Source organism: Rhinolophus ferrumequinum, chromosome 2, assembly GCF_004115265.2.
Source record: "Rhinolophus ferrumequinum isolate MPI-CBG mRhiFer1 chromosome 2, mRhiFer1_v1.p, whole genome shotgun sequence".
NCBI lineage: Eukaryota > Metazoa > Chordata > Mammalia > Chiroptera > Rhinolophidae > Rhinolophus > Rhinolophus ferrumequinum.
In genome coordinates this window covers 49,623,555-49,639,475 of record NC_046285.1, presented here as the reverse complement: position 1 = coordinate 49,639,475, position 15,921 = coordinate 49,623,555, and the positions used below count along the sequence as shown (strand labels likewise).

At 43.3% G+C, this 15,921-nt stretch overlaps 2 protein-coding genes across 2 annotated transcripts in view; one reads left to right on the top strand and one right to left on the bottom strand.

Annotated features, from left to right (window-relative positions):
• Positions 1-23: 23 nt before the first annotated feature.
• Positions 24-15,921, top strand: part of SLC12A8 (solute carrier family 12 member 8) — a 126,392-nt gene continuing 110,494 nt past the window's right edge. Inside the window, exons 1-3 of the mRNA XM_033090567.1 lie at positions 24-108; positions 278-385; positions 1,464-1,559. Of these exons, the coding sequence (XP_032946458.1) occupies positions 82-108; positions 278-385; positions 1,464-1,559 (231 nt within the window). The 5' untranslated portion in view covers positions 24-81. The remainder of the gene's footprint in view (positions 109-277; positions 386-1,463; positions 1,560-15,921) is intronic.
• LOC117013415 (dnaJ homolog subfamily A member 1) lies at positions 11,415-12,880 on the bottom strand. Its single transcript, XM_033090553.1, has one exon. The coding sequence runs from the start codon at positions 12,765-12,767 to the stop codon at positions 11,580-11,582; it is 1,188 nt and encodes a 395-aa protein (XP_032946444.1). The 5' UTR covers positions 12,768-12,880; the 3' UTR covers positions 11,415-11,579.

Genomic DNA, 15,921 nt, shown 5'->3' with positions numbered 1-15,921 from the left:
ACACGCCTCACCAGCGGGACAGCTGGGACTCGCACAGCGACACCTGGTCAGCCACGTGGCGGCGGGGCGGGGACAGGGCAGATGCAGTCGGAACTTGCTGTCCAGCAGGTCAGGACTGAGGGGGCGGGTGGTGGGGAGTGCACAGAGTGGTTTCGGGGTGCCTCCCCTCCCCGGAGGAGCTCTGTCCTGTAGGAAGGGGGCCAGGCTTGGGTCACCTTTGCCCCCCGCTCAGGTAGACCACCCCCCCACCTCCTCTCCCCGGTCACCTGGCGCGCAGGTCCGGACTCTCAGATACAGACTGCCTCCTCCGGGCCTGGAGTCCTCGGAGAGCTTGGTACCCGGCCTGCGGCTGGAGGGGGAGTGGGCTGCGCCATACCAGGTTCGCGTAAGTGGGGGTGCGCGGGGTCGGGCTCTGCCTCCCGAACGGATCTCCCTAAATTTTGGGGTCTTTTTCTGTGGTCAAGGGCCTGAGAGGCAGAGGACGTGCGAGGCCGAGGGCTTCATCTGCACGGGAAAGAGCTGGGTGGAGAGTGGTGGGGACCTTTCTGGGGTCCCTCTCACTCTGTCTCTGTAGCCCACTAAACCCCTGCAAGCTCCCTAACTTCACTCTGAATGAATAATGCCCCCCCCCCAACTCCCAACTCCTTTGCTTTGAATACTGCTCAGTGAGTTTTCCCCTTCCTCTCCTTCCCTGGTGACTGTCTTGGGTCATGTTCTTCTCACATGACTACCGCTCTGTCCCTATCCCTTCTTTCATTCTCCCCTTTCCTCCTCCTTCCAAAGTGTCAGAGCCCGGCCTACCTCCCAGCACTCTGCTGGGGCCGAGGATCACACAGAGCTCAGTGCAAGGTCCTTGCCCCAAGGAAAGCTGGGTCCAGGGCCAAGAGAAGACTCTGGTGCTCTGATGAGAACCAGTCATCCTTTTCTAACCCACTCTCTCCACAACCCTGCGCCTTTCTGTCCCTGCTCCAGGAGGAGCCCCAAGATCACCTCCTAACTATCCTTCTCCCACTCTGCCATGTCCTGTCTGCATTCCCTCACCTCCTACAACCAGTTCTAGTGAACGATGGTGCTCTTGCCCTGGACAAAGGGGTTCACAGGATGGGAGAGGAGGGGAAAACTGTGTCCTCAAGGGCTGGGCGGCTGGGCAGCTGGCTCTGACACCCTCTCCCTGTCCTTCCCTCTCCCTGTCCTCCCCCTCCCACCCCACTGAAGAAGCTCAGGGAAGACAGAAAGAGCTGGGGGGAGCTGTGGCTTTAGGACAGCATGATTTGAGCACAGGGAACCTCTGAAAGATGAGTGCGATCTGTCTGAGTACCAAAGAGGGAGGGGGGTGAGTTTCCAGATGAGGTAGAAGAAGGGTGCTTCCTCAGCCAGGGCCCATCTGATACAGAGAAAGGATGGGTGATCAGGAGAGAGGGCAGGAGGAGCCAGCCTGACCAAGGGTGATGTTTACCTTCCAGAGGGCTCTCCCCATCCAGACCGCCAGGACCCCTATTTCCATGAAGATGGCCCAGATGTCTCAGGTGCAGGAACTCTTCCACGAGGCAGCCCAGCAGGTAAGCCTGGGTGGCGGTGGGGGTCTGTGAGGCATGAGCAAGGGCTCAGCGGACAGGAAGCTGAATTACACTGCACTGTTTTACAAGCCATTATCTCAGAAGTGTATTTCGGTATTACAGCTTAATCGAGGAAATATTATAGCCAATGCTTAACCATCTGTGTGCAGAGAATCTTCTTTGCTATTATTTGTAGTAGATTTTTGAATCCTGGACACCTCCCTTCTTCCCCCGCACACACATGGAGATTTTCCATGAACAGTCAGAGTGAGGCCTAAGATAATATGAACTCCTTTTCATATTAAATCAAACCAATGTATGAAGGAAAATGTATTTCTGAAAAACTCATATATACTGAAGCCTAATGCATTTCTGGGTTCCCTGATGTCTGCAGGGTTTTCTTTATCTTCTTCCAGTTGATCATTAGTTATAGTAAATGTTCAGTGTAGCTATGGAATTGAAGTGGCTCTCCCCAGAAGTAGACAGTTGATCACTTAAAAAATAAAAACCCGGCCTTAGGTGTTTATCAGGAAACTGCTTGCTTCCAGGGTCTCTGCCAGTTAACGACACACAGCCTTGGCGCTTCCAGTGTCCCTTGGATTTCTCTCATGATTTGTGGAGAGGGGCAGGAGGCTTTCCTGGCATTATAATGGAGAATGAACCCCCCAAGAGGGGAGAGAACCAAGTCAAGGCCTCACACAGCAGCAAGAGCAGAGGCCAGAACCCAGGAGTCCTGAGCCAAGGAGGCGAGGCCGGTGAGGCAGATGGGGTTCATGGCTGGTGGGGGAATCCAAACTGGCTCGTTACCCTCTCTTCGTGTACAGGGGTACCTGTGAAAAATGAAGCATGAAGGTGGGCAGGTGGTGAGTGATCAGCAAAAGGTACTGCTCCCCTTCCCATGGCAGGCCCAGGGCTGTATCCTGCTCCTCACACCTAGCCTTGGAAGTGTACAAGCTGCTTAGAAATGAATGACTGGAGTAGCTCCTCAAAGATATTTCAGACTGTTGCCCAGAGCTGTTCACTCCTGAGTGAAAAGGCTTGTAGCCTCATTCTTAGTGGGGTTGAGGACCCCTAGAGAGACCTTGATTTGTTAGGGGTTTTACATCTTCTTTAGCCTGTCCAGTCTCACCATACTTCCCATGCATTTTCTTTGGATGTGTAAGACTGTACATGAGTGTTTATGCACTTAACATGTACCTGTGGATTACTTCCTAAATGGTGCTGTGTGAGGCATGCAAATAATACACAGATGGAACATGTGACGCCCTGGTCTCCTGGGATTCCAAAAACAGAGACAACTGAGACATTCTTGGTTCACCTTTGTGAGAGGGATCTGTTAAGGCTCAGCTGTGATGTGCTCTCCCCTTTTTAAAACCTTCAGATGTCGAATACCCAATGTTCAGGCTCCTTAGCCTCGCGCCTGCGCAGTCTGACCCGGCTTGAGTCCTTTCCATCTCCCTCTCTGTGCCCTCTCTGTCCAGCCAAAGCTTACCACTCCCCAGGCTCTGTGCTTGTATCTGTCCCTTAGGTTGGTCTTTGCTGATACTTCTCACTAAACTGATCTGTCACTGGAATCCCAAGTACCTAAGGTAGTACCTGGAATCTAAGTGGACAATAAATGTTACGTGACAAACCAAATGAACAAGTAACAGGTAACCACAATGCAAGTTAAAGTGCCGTAACTGCCCTAAGAAAGTTGATTTTAAAATGTGGGTGCAGAGGTCTCTGTGTCACCTCCCTCTCCATCTCCCTCTCTCAGTCTCCAAACATTGAAGGATTGGACAATGTTCAGTGTCAGGACCTTTGTCAGTATCTAGACACGTTGGAACTCAATCCCCTTTTCTCTGTCTCCCTTGCACTGTCTTGTCCAAGGTACCATTTCTTGATTAGACTATTCATACCCTCCTAACTTCTTTCTCCACCTCGCCACCACAGCGATCCTTTTCTAAAGCACAAATCTGTGCCTTTGACTCCTTTGCCTGGAGCCTGTCAGTGCCTTCACAGTTCAGTTCCAACTCTTTATCTTGACCCCCAAGGCCCTCAGATCGGATGGACCTCTCCTGCTTCCGCAGCAGCAGCAGCCAGCAGCCGTTCTGTCACTCCCTCACCGGGTGGTGTGGAAACGAGCCGTTTCGTTCCTGTCTCCCTTAAGGCTGTGAACTCCTTAAGTTCAGGGACATGTTCCATTCATTTTTGTGTCCTCAATACCTGCCATGAGTGCTCAGCACCTAGAAGATGCTCAGTCAACATAACTGACTCACCTGGCTGGGGATTGGGGCAGCTACTGTTTGCAGTAGGTCTTAGAGTATTGGTGGGAGCAGAACAAAGGGTGAAGTTGGGAAACACATCCCAGGCTGAGGGGGTAAGAAAATGATAACTACCAGTTGGTGGGCACTTATCATGTGCTGAACATTTAATATGCATTCCCTCATTTGATTTTCATGACAATATTCTGAAGTAGATATGACTGTTATGGTTTGACCGATGAAAAACGGAGGCACTTGGAAGCCAGGCATGTTTGTTGCCAAGATCCAAGATTTAATTCTTTCTGCTGAATGCCTCCTGCCCCAATGGTGTGAGCAAAGCCACCCAGATGGTAAACCAAGGCCTGTGTGGGGGATGGAGAGCAGTTTGGGTGGCTGACATGTTTGAAGCTGAACTCTGGGAGTGTCTGGCACTCCAGAAGTTTCCCATGAACCTTTGTCTACGTTTACTCCAGTCTTGGGTGTCAAGAATTCAGCTAAGAGCTTTGGGTCCTGCAGAACATGGGATAGAAGGCAGTGCCCATTGGGAAGACAGGCTCGGGGGTGTTACACCAAGCCTACCAGTTTAGATCTGCTCTTTTCTTGGTCATTGACAAGAAAGTAGCTCTCAGGAAATCTGGCCAGAGTGGGGATGCTTGTGAGTCAGGTGGAGAGGTGAATGATTGGATTCTTGGTTTGGCTTTGCTAGTCTCAGGTAGGGGTGTGTGTATGTGCGTGTGCGTGCTTGCACTGATTAATAATAAGTGGACCAGCTGAGAAGAGGCTGTAGGTCTAAGGGTTCATGGTGTGACGATCAAAGGTACATGTGCTACTTGGTTTCAAGTATTAGCTCTAACACTTTGTGACCTTGGGAAAGTTACTCACTAAGCCTCCATCTTCTCACGTATAAAATGGCTACAGTGATAGAACCTACCCTAGAGAACTACAAAGATTAAAAGAGATAATTCACGTAAATAATTAGTATAGGGCTTGGCTCACAGTAAGCATTCAGTAAATGTTGGCTAATAATAAAACTTAAGGCAGGGAGTATGTATTCGGTCAGTGAGGTAGTGATATAAATGATGAGAAGGCTCTGTTGGCAAATAAATGCATGACTCAGGACAGCAAAGTCAAGTGGAATCCCAAATTCCGGCCGATGCCAGTGGGCATCGGGATGTGGGACATTGTCCAGGACAACCTGCTCTGTGGGCAGTCCATTGAGGAGGATGGGATACTTCCCAGATCTAGATGGGGGAGGGTGTGTGTGTGTGTGTGTGTGTGTCTGAGGACCGACTGAACTTGTGGCAGGTACGAATCTTGCTCCAGGTGCCTCTGTCCTCAGGCGCTTGGCTCATGCGTGGTGTGGTTTGATGGTGTGGACTTGAAGCTGGGAACCTGGGTTCCACATTCTGACTGTGCACTCGATGTGCTGGGCCCTTGGGCAGGTTCCTCAGAGGCTCCCAGTCTGTTTCCACAACGGTAAGGTGGGTTGATTTTCAGGGTTTTTATGCCATATGCAGAAAGATCCGGCCCAGTGCTTGTCACATGGTACACACTAAATACAGTGTGTGTGCAAGGATTGGATGAAGCAGATTTTACCCTGAAAGCCAGTAGAGTAGGCTATTTGGGAACACGGGGCTGGAAAGCTAAGGAAAAGCTTGTGTCGTAGGGAGGTGAATGGAAGGCTGACGACCTTCGATTCTATGCCTGTCTCTGCCGGTCAGGGGGCAGAGAGCACTGTGACAGACATGGTGAGTCAGGAAGATGAAGCTGGCAGGAGAAAGGCGGTAGCCTGAGAAGGGAGAGATGGCAAGCAGACATGCTGTATGAGATCTGAAGTTTAGCAGGCTCCAATACTTTGAGCTTTGGGAATAGTAGGAAAATTCAGCTCCACTTACCAGGTATTTATTGAGTGCCTATCCTTACCAGGATCTCTGCTGGAGATATTAAAACTGAAATCTTTTAATTATTATGGAATAAGGAATGCCTCCAACTAATCTGAGGCTTTTGTCTTCTTTCTCCAGTGTTGGATAGTCTTCAAAGAAACTTAAAGAGAAGCTGTGTCATGCTATGACATGAGAACAAGTCACCAAAACCTGCAGATTAGCTAGTATGAATGACTTGTAGTCTTTCTTCTTCGTCCAGCTTTCCTCCAGAGACCTGAGCTCCAGCAGAAGTAGGTCCATGGGGACTCTATTCTAGGAAGTCTGTGGGCTAGCATCTGGCGGGGCTGAGCTAATCACCCTAGAAACCCCGATGCAAACCCAGGGAGTGGGTGCCCCATCAAAGCCATGGCAGCTGGCCCATGTGTGGGAGGCGGTGTATCCAGACTGGCTTCCAGAGTGTGACCCACCTGTGACCTTGTAGCATGCCGTAGCATTGCCTGACTTCCTGCCCTCCCGTTCCTTTCTCTGTCTTCTCCTCCCGTGCTCTCTCCCTGTCTTCTCATTTCAGCAGCTTACCTAGGTTAGCATGGCGTGGTGTGAGTAGGAAAGAGAGGCTGGTCAAGTTGTGGGGCACTGGTGAACAGGGAGGGAGCACTGGCAAGAGAGGAAGATAGAAGTGAGTATGTTTAGAGACACAGGGGTTCTTAGAACTAACTCCTCTGGCCTCGTGCGCTTGCAGAATGTCAAGAAACAAGCCCAGAGATGAATGAGTTGCTCAAACACTCATGCAAAGAGTAGTGGAGCCAGGCTAGAAACAAGCCCATGACCCCTGACCCCATAAATTACAGCTCTGGGTTGATCTTAACGCATCCTATCTTTAGGTTAGAATATAATCTTGAGCACTGATGTCAGGCTTCACTGCAAAAGCTTTGCTCTTATTTTCTGCATTCTCATTAGCCAGTGTACAGTTAAGAACTGACTTGTATGTTTGCTTTCAGTTTTAGGCCTGTTTTAGCATCTTTAAAAAAGCCAATATGCAAAGTGAGCTTTAGCAGTTGTGTGCGAGCTAATAGCATATTGCTTTATTAGTATGTAGAAAAGTGAATGCAGCTGAGAACAAAAGAAAAGGGAACTTAAGACCTGACTGTCTTGTGAGCCCCTCCTTTTAAACAGGTTAGGAAACGGGGCCCAGAATGGTTGGGTAGAAGACAAGGGCTCACATTGGGGGTTTCTGGAGCCGTGACCCCTCTCTCCCTCCCAGTTTTTGTTGTGCATGAAGCTTATATGATTTTTTAGGGATTGTCTTTAGTAAAAAGGACACAAATGACAAATACAAAATTGGTATAATCTCTGGAAGGGACTCAGTGCAAGTGAAAGGTCTCGAAGCTGAAGCTATTAGCGTCACTGTAAGAACCACCAGTGGTACTTTTGGAAGTGGCAGACGAAAAGAGGCTTATGGTCCTGGAATCTGGGAGAGAAGAGAGGACAGAAGTTCTTCTCAGGATTCAGTTGAGTCTGAGGCTTTCATGGGGGCACTGTCACCTTTTCCTGCTCTTCTTTGTCTTTCCCTCTTTCTGTTTTGCAGCCCTGTTTGTTATTTAGCCTAAGAGGTCAATCCTGAAAATGACAACTGGGCTGCAAATGCTGCATATTTGTAAAAAGTGGAATGGAGACATTTTTTGGATGAAGGTGTCCTAGAACCTGGAATGAAAGTGTTTCTTCACTGAAATGAATTAGATGGGATTCAGTCTGATTTGTACCCACAGGATCTTCATTTACGGAGGTGACTGAGTGATGACACTGAGAGGTCAATGCCATTGAAAGTAGAATTTCCTACTCATATTTTACAAGAGAAGGGGGAATGTCACGCCACACAGGGCCACAGAGGAGGGAAGCTTCAGTATCTGGTCAGGAGGCAGAAGCAGGAGTGAGGGGAAAGCCTGGCCAGAGCCTTTCCTGGGCTTTCCGTGGCAAAAATAGGGCAGGGCAGATTAGGAGTGTCTGGTTTGAATAGTTCTGGCGGGCTTTGGGCTATGGGGGTAGTTCCTGGTTGCCTAGTACCTGGCCCTGCGATGGTTTAGGTGTGTGAGAGTTCCACGAAGGGGGTGACTTGGCGTCTTGACTGGGAATTGGTTGGTTTGCATATGAAAGGCATGCTCCCGGTCCGCCCTTTGCTGTCTCTAAGAACTGGTTAGCCCAGGGAGTGTCATCTCTCCTTGGCCAGCAAGATTTTTATGATGTTATAACACGAACTGTAGAAAAGCAAACACATGATTAATACATTCTACCTAATTGTGAATGATTGGAGTAGGTGTCTTTAAAACTTCTTACTACCTTGGGGTACGTTTCTGGGGGCCAGATCCGGAAAAAATACAGTCCCTGCCATCATTGAATAGTTGAGGTTTGCACGGAGACTCTTAATGACTCTGAAGTACTGTTCTTGTAATTTGCCTACGGTGCCACTGGCTGGTGTGAGGGTCTGGTCTGGCCCGATTGAACACCCTGGCTTTCCAGAGTTTTAGCTCATTTTTTCATTCATTTTATACTTCTCTGACCAAAATATATCTCTTCAGGATAACAGTTTAAACATTAGATAGTTCTATATTCATAGAGCAATATCAAATAATTGTAGTAAGTTTTAAAGAAATATGCATTCCTGAGTATAATTCAATGGCTCTTTTTCTCTTAACTTAAGATCATGTGTAATGTAATCTTATTCTTAAAATTGTTTTATTATTTTTTTGTGTGTTTTCTTTTTTTTTAGTCTCAGTTTTAATACCTGAATCAAAAGACTGGGGTGGTGTGCTTTAGGATAACTTGACATGAAAGATCTTTAGAGACAGCTCCTATTCAGGCTTTAATGGTTTCTAATAAGATAATGTTTGTCATTACCACTTCTCAGGAGAAAGATCCTATTCATATTTCCTTTGTTTTTTGTTTTTGTGTGTGAGTGTTTTACTGTTCACATGAACAGGCAAAAAGAAAAGAGAAAGATAGTGGAATAAAAACCACTGGTCTGTGTAAAAAATTCTACAGTGTTCTTTTCCTAATCTGCAGATAGCTTGTAAGTTACACCATAGTTCCTGTCAGCAGTTACAGGACTGAGGTGCTTACTGGTGAACTTGAGGCTGTGGTGGCCTAGCAACCCTGACTGCACTAAAAATAGTTATGTCTGATCCAGATGATAAATTTGCTCTAGCATCAATCCCTGTGTTCATATAATTTAACTTAAAACAGAAAGCCACGTCCCATTTTAAGTAACTGTTTTATTTTGGACAATTATCAGTATAGAACAACACAGAGCAAAAACAAATTCTAATTTTTTCAGAAAGTACACAAATTTTAAGGACAGCCATTAATTTTATAAAAGGCTACCCTATCTTTAATTATCTTGTTTATCCAATACATTTAAAATGTGCTTCAAAGCACAGGTATCTTTTGGTGAATCCATCCACTGCCAAAATGAAATTGAGTTGTAAGCAGATTACTAACTCTAGGTCAGCATTCTATTTTTAAAATAATGTCACAATTGAAACACTTTTTTTAAAAATAAAAAATAAGTTAGTGTTTTTATCATAGAAGCACTACCTGTAGTAAAAAAATTTTTCAAAAAATAATGATATGAAACAAAAAGCCTTCTTCCCCTCTCTCTACACCCCCATTCCCCAGAGACAGTCACTGCTAATGATTTCTTATTTTCATTTTCCCTAGTGGTTATCATTACAACTTTAAATAATATATTTGTACTTCAATTTCTTGACCAAGTTTCTAATTTAATATCAGTATACTTATTGCTTCCTGATAATGAAAAAAGAAGATACTAGCACATTTACTCTTTCTTCCATTTCTCTCACTTCATTTCTAATTTTTTGTTAGTGGATTATTATTTTTAAGTTGTCAAGGTTTATAAAATTTATTCTGTAATTATAATAAACATTTTCATATTGGTTATAGTTAGTTATAAAAATTCAAAACCTGGGTGGTGAGCACACAACGTGATGTATAGATGATGTATTATACAATTGTACACTTGAAACCTATGCAGTTTTACAAACCATCATCTCCCCAATAAATTTAATAAAAACAATTTTAAACCTAAAAATAGCATTTATGGTAGTGAGATATGTTTGTGTGTGCGTTTAAGTGAATAACCAAGTGACATTATTGGACTCATAGTAAAGAGGACATAATCTTAAGTCATTAAAGTTTTGCTGCTGTTGAGCATCAGGGTCTTAATGTCTTTCAAGTTTCCTTTAATTCTTATAGTTCTTAGCAGCTACTGCTGTTTCTTATATCCTATGTCATCTATTTATTTTTTATTATTGTTATTTTTTGAGTGATAGTAATTTTTTTAATATATGGATACGGTGGTAGTAAATTACTATTTCCTTTTCTAACTATAGAAGTGTGGGAGGCCAATTATTTTTTCATGTACTTCAAAAACAATATTTTGCAATAGATTGAATGCAGAAGTAGATATGAGAATCCAGCTGTTTTCTATCATTAAAAAAGATTTGTAAAATGTATAATAAAGGCTCTTTTCACTAAGAGAAGTGTTTTTTGTTTTGGAAAAATCATTTTTTTCATGAAAATATGTCATTTATTTTAACAGATAATAGGCTTATTATTGTTATGTTTAAATGCTTAGTATTTAAAAATACCTCCCTTTAAGTTTCTAAAATGGTAAATATCGATAGGTATAACACACATGCGCAAAAGCTCTTTGGGGACCGCAATAATTTTTAAGAATGTAAAGGGGTCTTGAGACCAAAAACTTTGAATAAGGCTGTTCTAGGGATTAAAATGTAAATATACATATTAAACATTTCACAATTTATTTAGAGTTAATATTTTACTGCTTCAATGTAAAATGTAGGAACTTGGCAATCATATAGACCCTCTTGTAAACCCCCTTCTCCCCATTTTTTATGCTATTATACGTGCCACATATGTTATTTCCATACACATGGTTAAGCCTTCAAAATAATGTTATGCTCAGTGAATGCCCTTGGCCCATGTCTGCTTCTAGGATTTGCTGAACTTGAAGCTTCTCAGGTGCCTTGAAGACAGCTCTTTTGTCGGCTGTCCTGGGTTGCTCTTTCCTTTGCTTTTTTTTTTTTCGCCCATCTAATCCCATCTGCAGGAATTTTTCCAAATGTCTGATCTGCTGGTATCACTTGTTTTTTTTCACTTTTCTAGTTATAATTATAGTTTCAGACTTTTAAAAAAATGACATCTTTTCTGTCATTTTCACGATAATTTGGAAGGTAGGAAAATACTTATTCTGTCATCTTTAGAGAGGTGCCTAATGTCACTTTCTAAAGCACATTTATTCGTTCATTCAACTTACATTTAGTAGGTACCTGTTCCCTGTTGGGCACTAGGGGTGCAAGAGGGGAAAAAAGCTGTTTTTTAAAAATGTGTTTGGAGTGCTTTTATAAAAATAGCTTTTATTGAAATTATTATTTATTTATTTATTTATTTATTTATTTATTTATTTTTTTAAGTTCTTTGCCAGTTTAATACAGAATTTTAACTTCATGGCTTAACAATTAAGGGTCATACACTGAAGTCAATACACATACCTAGCATTTCAGTCTAAGCTAGTCCATGTACATAACTGAATTACAAAGTATGGCCTAACAGACACTAGGGGAATTTTTTTTTTAGTTTTTACAGGTATTAAACTTATCTTGCACACTGAAGTCATCATACATACAGGGCAGTCAGAGCTTTTATATTTGAGTTTATTCTTCATTTAACTTTTAAAACACTACTATAGTTGAATATTAAAACAAAAACAATAGCCAAGTAGTGGGCATATTATGGTTGCAGTCCTTCACTCATTCACTGCTGCATATAAAACGCCAGCAGTGAGGTACTCACTGGCCCCATTAAGAGGTCTGACACTGAACACCACCCCTAGGATGATGTTCGTCATCCTCGTATGCTTCTCCATTGTAATGGCTTTCTTGATTTGGATCAAAGTCTACCAGTTCTGCCTGGTCCATTTCATCAGTCTCTTCTACTTCCTTCCTTTCAGGTAGGAGTTTTTCAAGCAAAGAGAGTTTATCAGGAGAGAGAAAACCATTCTCAGGGAAGTTTACCTTAAATTCAATGATCAGACGACCCTTTTCATAAGGTCTACGATAAATCGGCATGCCTTCATTTAGCACACACTTGATATCGCCATGCTTGACAATCTGACCTGGATGGGAGGTGATGACTATGGTTCGGTTGTCAAGAGTAGATATTGGCTTTTGGAAGCCACACAATGCTTCAACCAGCTGTATGTCCATACACATGAAAAGGTCTTCTCCTCGTCGAGTAAAAACAGCATGGTCTTTCTGATCTAAAACGATGATAATATCTCCAGGCTCCAGTCCTGGTTCTTGGTCTCCCTCACCATGGAATGTTATCTTCTGGCCATCTTTCATGCCTTTGTCAATGTGAACTTCTAGAATCTTCTTCTCTCGAACTATCTTCCTTCCATTGCAGCTTTTACATCTATCTTTAGGACTGATCCGTTCCCCATGGCCCTGGCACTCCATGCACACAGACTGAATTTGCTGAACCATTCCAGGTCCTATCTGATGAATTCTTATTTGCATCCCAGTACCTCGACAGTTGGGACAGCACTCTACTGCTCCTTTCTTACCACCTCGGCCTTCACATTTGTCACAAATCACATTCTTTTGCAGAGCTAGTTTTCTTGTTGCACCATTATATAAATCTTCTAAGGTTACCGAGAGCTGATGTACAACGTTTTTACCTCTCCTTTCTCTCTGCATCCTTCCTCCTCCTCCAAAAAACATATCAAAGATGTCCATGGGGGAGCCAAAACCACCACCTGCTCCACCTTCTTTAATTGCCTGCTCTCCTCCTTTGTCATATAATTCCCTTTTCTTTGCATCAGAGAGCACTTCATAGGCTTGAGAAATCTGTTTAAACTTTTCTCCTTCATTTGGATTCTTATCAGGGTGGTACTTCAAGGCCAGTTTCCTGTAAGCCTTTTTCAATTCTTCCTGGGTGGCATTGGGTTTGACCCCCAGAACATCATAGTAAGTGGTTTCTTTCACCATTTTTGACAGCCCGTGAGAGGGCCGAGGCCAATGTGGGGGAGCGGGAAGGGGCGCGTTGCTGTGCACACCTTGGACAGCCGCCGCTCCTCCGCCTCTAGCCCAGCGTTCTGGAAAGTTCCCTATTGATTTATTTTTAAACGTTTGAAATTTTGATAAAATTTCACACACATGGAAAGTTGCAATAGTACAAAGAACCCCCATATATTCTTGACTCAGATTTATCAGTTGTTAACATTTTGCCCTTTTGCTTTATTTTTTGTGCGTGCATGCTGTCTTTATATATATGTATATACACATGTACATATATATGTATATATACATATATATATTTCTAGTCCATGTATAACACATTTTAATGTTATATTGTATAACATATATATAGTCCCTAAACCATTTGAAAGTAATTTGTAGACATCACATACCCTTATCCATAAATACTTCAAAGTATATTTCCTAAGAACAAGAATTTTCTTTTACCTAATCACAACATATTTATCGAAATCAAGAGATTTAACACTACTAAATCCTATTATGTAATCCACAGCTCCACATTCCAATTTTGCCAATTATTCCACTAAATATCCTATGGGCCATCCTGTGGCCCAAGATCTATCTAATCCAGAGTCACACGTGGCTTTTAGTTGTCATGCCTCTTTTGTCTCCTTTAATCTGGAACAATTCCTTATTAGCCTTTCTTTGTTTGTCGCAACCTTGACATTTTTTGAAGAACATAGGCCATTTATTTTGTAGACTATCCCTCAGTTGGGGACATGATCTTGATTAGATTTGGGTTTTGTATTTTTGGCAGGAGCCCATAGAGTGATACTGTGTTCTTTTCTAGGCATCGTAGGAGGTGCAGGATTTCCATCTGTCCCAATATTGGTGACGTTTACGTGGATTATTTAAGGTGGTGTCCTCTAGGGTAATCTACTCTAAAGTCATTAAAAATTTTCCCTTTGTAATTAATAAACACTTTGTTGGGGATATTTTGAGACTATGGAACTATCCTGTTCTTCAACAATCTTTCACCGACTAGCTTTAGTATCCATCGATGATTCTTGGCAAAATCAATTATTCCTGTGATGGTTGCAAAATGGTTATTTTCTAACACCATCATTCCTTATTCATATATTTATTGGTTTCCTAGAAAGAAGGACTTTCCCTCCTTCCTCATATTTTAGTTTATTCCTTTATTTATATCTGTATGGACTCAGATTCTTCTTTTTCCGTGAGTATTCTATTGCTATTTTATTTATTTTGATGTTCAAACTGTTCCAGATTCGGCCAGTGAGAGCCCTTCAAGTTCACGTCTGTGTCTTATGGCACATCCTAATCATGTTTTAAGGACTTCCTTACTTTCTGGCACAAAATAGTCCAGGTTCATTTTGTACTTTCTCTGCCTTAGCCCTGAATCAGCCATTTCTCCAAAGAGTCCTGGCTTCTTAAAGTGAGGAATGATATTTAGAGACCGAGATTTGGGTGTTAGGTATATTTATTGCTACTGGGGTGTCTTGACTTACAGACCCTTTAAGTGGACAGAGAAAAGGAATATAAATATACATACATATATTTATCTAGCTCTATATCTTTATATATTAAAAACCATACATTCAAACTGATAGCTGTAATTTCAGTCCATCACCCTAGAGTTCATTCTTGTACTTTTCTCTCTTTCCTTAGTTGCAATTCCCTTCTCCAACAGTGAGAAACTTGACTTCCATTCAGTAAACTTCCTTATTTGCTCAATCCTGCAATTCGCAGAAAGTAGATTCTGAATTGGTAACTCCTACCCCTGCAAAAAACAACATTTCTAACTAGAATTTGTATTAGTTTGTAGTTGTTTTTGTCTTAAGACTGAGAGCATGTAGTCACAGTACTGAGTTCAAAAGCTACTCTGGTCACTTCTTTTTCCATCTCTTTGTGTTCGTTATTCATTAGAACTAGTTAAGGTTAATTTGTTTCTCTTTGCATTCTATTTTAATTTCTATCCCTCAACCTGCTGTTTTGATTTCGTCTCATTTTGAGTACATAAAACTTGAACGTGATCCCAAAAGTCAAAATTACTCAGTACATAAGACTTCTCACACAGATATATTGGCTGAACCACTGAAGCACCTAGAAGAATGAACCTTTTGCAGTTGATTTTTTTTTTTTTTTAGCTGGTTTGCCTGTTATTGGGGGAAGTTGTTAGGGTCTATGTTTCTCCTCCTTGTGTTAAACCCAGGTAGACTTTCTAGTGGCAGCCTGTGTCCTGCATGGTATGTGGATGGTATCAGGTGTCCAGTGTCTTTGGGCTCTGGGTTCTGAGGGCAGAAGTGGCTGCTCTGTGAGGAAGGACATGGAGTGTGGTCCTGGAGGCAGAACTTCAGCAGGGATTTTCCATCAGCATCAATGTTGTCATGGCGTCTGAGGATCTTGCCACTCCTGGGGCAGTGTGTTTGCATGACCAGGTTGTGCCTTGGGAGATTCCCAGCCTTGGACAAGAATTAGGATGCACAGGCTTGGAAAAACCAACCACAGATCAAGCATGCAAGAACTACTGTAGGTAGACATTGGCTTTTGAACTTGTTTTGTGGCAGAAGAATCCCACACTGCCACGCCAATCTCCCATTTCTAGGAATGACTGAATCAATATTGACCAAGGGTGCTGCCCAGATGGGAACCCAGCGAAATCAGACTTTGACCACTCCATGTGGGTTCTTGCCTCCTTCGCTGCAGAGCTGTTTCCATTTCCAGCACCACTTGGGTGCAAGGCACTCACTGCACGTCTGTTTGAGAACTGGTGCAATAGAGAAGGGCTGGGACTGGGCAGGGCTTGGAGAGCTGGCTTTCAGGTCTGCGCTGTAGAGCAGGGATGCACCTCCAACATGGAGGCAAAGTAACCAGCAAAGTAGAAAATGCATCCTCAATAAGACCTCTTTTCTTTCTCTTCCTCCCAACTTCCATGAAGACATCTTTGCCCACATTTAAAATTGTCTGTTGTACTTTGTGCTTACACAAAGCTTTCCCACTCATCATCTCATCTGACCTGTCCACAAACCCCCGATGCAGGTATGCAGCTGTCTGATCTCATGGGTTACCACAGGTGGGCTCTGACCCACGGAGCCTGTGGCCGTGCTGGCCCCCTGCCCAGCTCCAGCACATGGTACCTGTT